Raw genomic sequence first — 5,000 nt, 5'->3', positions numbered from 1 at the left:
GATTTAAAACAAATACGAACATTTAAAAATATAGTTCTTGATTTGATTATGCTTGGCCAATAAGACGACGGGAATGTTTCACGCGGAAACTCGGAAATATCGTCTGACTAGAAAGATGCCAATTCGCTCAAAAATTGACGGAAAAGTGCTAGTGTGACAGCGCCTTAAGTAAATTATTAAAATAACATAATTCTTACGCTGTTACCTTACAGTAAACAGAAATATGGTGAAATTAGGATACATCCATACACATTCATTCTACTCATACATCATCCCAGAATCCCCGGTATAATTGGATAAAGATGCAACCAAACGTAACGAAAAACTAACCTTACAGCATGACATAGTTTTAATTATGGTACAACACCATAAAACTCTTATGGGACGACCCATGAACCGTCCCCTTACACGCCTCCAATTAAGCTAAGTAATGTGCACATTTGGATTAAAAATATACATGACACGCAGTGGCTTCAAAAGTGTCGGGGGAGGCGGGGGGGTAAAGCCGCCAGATATCGTTCAGTACCATGTCAACACGAGCGTGTGGGGTGAAAATTTGAAACAAAAGGTTTCTAGAGAAAATGAATATCAATGAAAAATACCCGAAAAATATAGTGTCGTACCCAGAAGGTTGGTTAAATCTTTCTACAAATTTACCGAATCTCCCTGATCTACTTCATACCCTCCCTTGCTATCGGGTCCAGATTGTGCGGGATAGGGGGAAATCACGACTCACACCCATGATATTAGTGGGTGAGAGGAATCCATTACTCCCATTATCAAGGTATTTAGTAATGCAACACTATTCTAAAAATTTAACAGAACAATATCATCTGAGAGAGAATTCTGAAATACAAAATAAGCAAGTCAATGATCTAGACTTATCCAGCAACATTACATAAAAATCAATAAACCAAAGGCAACATTGGCCTACATACTGATATTCGTAAACGATGTGACTCAAAACCATTGTAAAAAAAAAAAAAAACAGCAAATAAAAAGTAATACAAAAGAACTCTCAAAATATCCCATTCTAAATCTAGAATGTGGGCAAGGAGTGGCAGATGGGATTAAAAAACCTCAATAATTTCACTTATTCTTACCTAACACTACTCCCTAACCAATACCAACAAAAGCAGAAGGATCTCACCTCTTCAACCAGACACTCCAAGCAAGCAGACGACGTCAGCAAAGCACAGAAAATGGATAAAGAAGAGGGACGACTCGGCCCGAAATTTCCTCTTGTACCGAACGTGTGCTCTTCCCGTCAGTCGCCACGTCCGAAAGCCTTTCATCTCCGAGGCTCGAACTTCGATGCCGTTTTTCGCGCCGATGGGACAACTTTCACGGATTGAAATTAAATCTCTTGCATAGAATAATTAATTGCCTTTCATATGCGCCCATTTTTATCGAGATACATCACCTGCTCGGGGGAGAAATCGGCGAAGATAGCCAAGGTATGGGAGAAGATTCACAGCTGAGGCGGGAAATGCCGCGCATGCGCAGAGGGAGACCGGGTGGGGAGGGGGGAGGGGAGGGGTGATAGATGGGTAGGGGTGAGGGCGCCATGGGAGGGGATGGGGGGATATTATGTGTGGGGCGGAGGGGTTGGAAGGGGTAGGAATGGGTGGGGGAAGGGCATCAGGGGTAGGGAGAGGGTATCTTGGGAGGAGGATAGGTAGGGGTATGGGAGTGGGTATGTAAACGTTGAGGGGAGGAGAAGGCTATGGTTGGGGGGATGGTATGTAACCGGAGGGGGGGGGGTACAGGACATGGGTAGAGGGGGGGGGAGCACGAGGGAGGAGGTAGATATCCTCGGATGTAAACAATGTGTCCGATTGTGTTGATGGTATATATGTGTAATTCTTACTAATTTTATCTCTCTTTTTAACATTCATGGTAGATTGTTGGGTTATCGCTGTAGGTCCAACGAGTACTTATACATTGTGGGATACATTAAGTAGTTTTTTTATTCTGAATCTGAATTCTGATTATGCTTTACTTGTTTCCCTATTTTCTGGAAGAAGTTTCCAGTCACATATTCTTTAACATATTTCCCCCCATTATACATCTCCAATAATACCTACTGTAATAATAAAGATAGCTCTTAATCCCCCCAAAATCCTTATCATCAGAAAAATAATACACATAAAATAAATCAAAATAAATACGTCTCGCTCAGTCTATAGGGAATCGGACGCAGCGATGTGCATTGATCACAAGAGGGTTTAACAAGTAATTTAAATGTCCAAATAATGTTCGAATCTTTGAAGAAAAACATCCAATCTGTTCAAGATGGCATTACTGCAGGGTGAGTGAGTCATGCAATGGCCCAAAGACGGAGTACTATCTGTAATAAAGCCATTTTGAAGGTTGATGGTAAAACATTTTCCAAATGGTTGTGATCTTCGAGTCAATATATAGATTTTCTTTCTTTTTTAGGGGGAGAGTATGAATCATTTTAGATATTGTTGTTGTTTTTTGATGACATGAATGAGGTTTTCTAGATGAGTGAAGGTTTATTTGGTTATTTTGTATGGTAGAATTGGCTTATATGCTAGCTTTCAATATGTCTTGTTATTTTAATTAAAATGTATATGTGTTTCTGGTAGAGCATAGCATTCAATATTGTTTTGTAATACATGGTTTATATAGCAATGTGATTTTTCTTTTCTTTAGTCTTTGTGAAGTCCAGTGGCAATTATTGAATATAGTTTTACATTTATTAAAAAGATTCTCTCAGTATCAAATGTCAACCCTTTATAGGATCGTCCACATTTTAACCCATTCACGGCGGGGGCATTCTAGCCTTGAATGTCACAATGCTGGGGCTTTCGAATTATTAGGCCTAAATCAATTAAATGGCTGGCACAATACTGTGCCGCCCGGCCACTGGGCTTTTGAATGAGCGGTACAGTACTGTACCACCAGTCCAGAGAGGGTTAAGACATGCAGCCGAGGCTAGACATCATAGAATATGTACTTTTTATAATTTTCAAGACTTATCAAATGAAGAAACAGCTTGTACTTTCAACAATAGGAAAAATGCAGTATGAAAGTGACCCACCCTAAGAAACATGCCCATCACAGAGGGGTTAAATATATACAATATTGAAATACAAATTTTACCTCCCTGTACTTCTATATTAAATGCGTTACTGCATTCTACCATCTTTCTCATATACAATATTCTTCGATTCATCTAAAGTAGTAGGACCAGATTAAGCAATGCCGAGGCCCCCTCATATCCTGCCATCAAATCTCTGCCACATATAATCTGTCAAGATAGAGTTTGAACTGATTCCTTATTTGACAATTAATCACAGGGGAAGTCTGCTTATTTTTTTCTTAATAGAAATATATGTGGTGGAGGCACAAGAACAAAGCAAAAAGAACAAAGGCACTGTTATTGCTTGATGTGAAGATTTGTGAAATTTAATGAGTACTTGTGAGTTAACCTTCACTTTGAGCAGATTATGTTGTATACCTAATGTTGTGTTATGTGTTCTATGTAATGATTACACTTGTTTTCCTCTACTTCTGCGAGGTGTCTTTCTGAATAACACTGAAAGTAATGATATATTTGCTCATATTTAAAGTATTGAAATTGTTATCCACATTATATTAAAATTCAGTATATCAGTAAGTTTTAGTTAGGGTCTTTCCTAAAAGAACAGCAAAGTATCTTTACAATAGATGCTAACACACCCATGTATTTCACTGGCCTCACACCAATTTATGCAGCCTCTATGCCACTTGTTTCTCTGGCAAAGACCTACAAACCTCCACTACATTCAGTCTAGCAAGACCTACCTTGTAGATTTCCCTTGCAATTGATTGTCAAATAAGAAACTAGAATATGTTTTGTATGGATGTTGACCTTTACCAGAGTACGAAATGCAGAGCACCATACCATTCTCACAGGTCACAAACATGAAGTAGATTTGGTTAGGACACAGCTAATTTGAATAAAAGAAAAAATTCAAATAGCACAACACGTATCTTGTAAAAAAATTCCTGTTTACATATCTGCATTTGTCTTGTGTTTATCTAATCATTAGGTCATTTTTAAGATATTGCATAGAACAAAGTGATGTTTAGCAATTTGTCATTTAAAGTAGCTATGATATGTTCAGTTATTGTTATTACTAATTCTGGGAGTAGTATAATTTTTGGGGCTTTTTTATATTTAATACTTCACAATCTTTATTAATCTTACAGTACTGAATCATCTACTTAGTTAAATCTAGTTAATTGAAAGTATGATAAACATTTAGATATCATACTTAAGCCTTCAATATAGGTATTTTTTGTGGAGTTGGATAATTTTTGCACTGTATTTATTTGTTCAAAATACAAGCCAGTTTTTCCTTCAGTTGTTTAATTACTACATCATACCAAATGCTGTTTGCTAATACATCGTATTTAGGCTTCTATATTATACCATTAGTCAACAAAATAATAGAAAACACAACCTTTTAAGATGCTTGGCCAGGTCTAATATCTTGAGCTGTGGTCATCTCAGAAGGGTTGATATAATTAAGATTAAATTCATAACCACAATATAATAAGGATCACACCAAAAATCCACTTAAAATGATATATTCAACCACAAACATTACAGTTCGTCTCTCTACCTTTAATCTCATTTGTGTTCTCTGGCTTGGCTCCAGACTTCAAAGACTATCGGTGGGAGAGAAATCGGCAACGACTCCCACAGAGTCCAATGTCAATCTGGCTGCGGGCGAAGACCTCTTGCAGATGTACCAGACGCAGTGGGCAACCATGCACCATATGGCCGAACAGAATGCAAAGATGGCGCAGGTGGGTGAGGCTGATACTTGGTGAGAGTGTAGTAAAGGGTATGTAGTATGGGGTCTCAGGGTTTTGTGTGAGAGAGAGGTTTTGTAATTGCTAAATTATGACAAATATATATTTATTGTGAGTATGCATATATATATGAAATAGAGGTAGAAGAAGAGAAAGAGCCTAGGGAAGAA

The 5,000-nt window shown here is 37.9% G+C and overlaps 3 protein-coding genes across 4 annotated transcripts in view; 1 reads left to right on the top strand and 2 right to left on the bottom strand.

Moving 5' to 3' along the window:
* tst (superkiller complex helicase subunit twister) overlaps positions 1-1,497 on the bottom strand; it is a 9,793-nt gene extending 8,296 nt beyond the window's left edge. Inside the window, exon 1 of one of the 2 annotated variants that reach the window (XM_043013526.2) lies at positions 1,151-1,497. The gene's annotated coding sequence lies outside the window, so the exon portion shown is untranslated. The remainder of the gene's footprint in view (positions 1-1,150) is intronic. The other variant, XM_086543262.1, reaches the window with a different exon arrangement.
* Positions 1-1,540, bottom strand: part of Orc5 (origin recognition complex subunit 5) — a 21,605-nt gene extending 20,065 nt beyond the window's left edge. The window contains exon 1 of the mRNA XM_043013527.2: positions 1,424-1,540. The gene's annotated coding sequence lies outside the window, so the exon portion shown is untranslated. The remainder of the gene's footprint in view (positions 1-1,423) is intronic.
* A 620-nt stretch (positions 1,541-2,160) lies between these two features.
* The window catches only part of Dysb (dystrobrevin binding protein dysbindin), a 10,597-nt gene continuing 7,757 nt past the window's right edge, over positions 2,161-5,000 (top strand). Inside the window, exons 1-2 of the mRNA XM_043019391.2 lie at positions 2,161-2,311; positions 4,674-4,824. Coding sequence (XP_042875325.1) covers positions 2,256-2,311; positions 4,674-4,824 — 207 coding nt within the window. The 5' untranslated portion in view covers positions 2,161-2,255. The remainder of the gene's footprint in view (positions 2,312-4,673; positions 4,825-5,000) is intronic.

This window comes from Penaeus japonicus, unplaced genomic scaffold (assembly GCF_977035675.1).
Source record: "Penaeus japonicus unplaced genomic scaffold, GWHDUDI00000001_assembly GWHDUDI00000013, whole genome shotgun sequence".
Lineage (NCBI taxonomy): Eukaryota > Metazoa > Arthropoda > Malacostraca > Decapoda > Penaeidae > Penaeus > Penaeus japonicus.
Note: the sequence above shows the minus strand (reverse complement) of the source record. Positions and strands in the feature narration are given on the sequence as shown.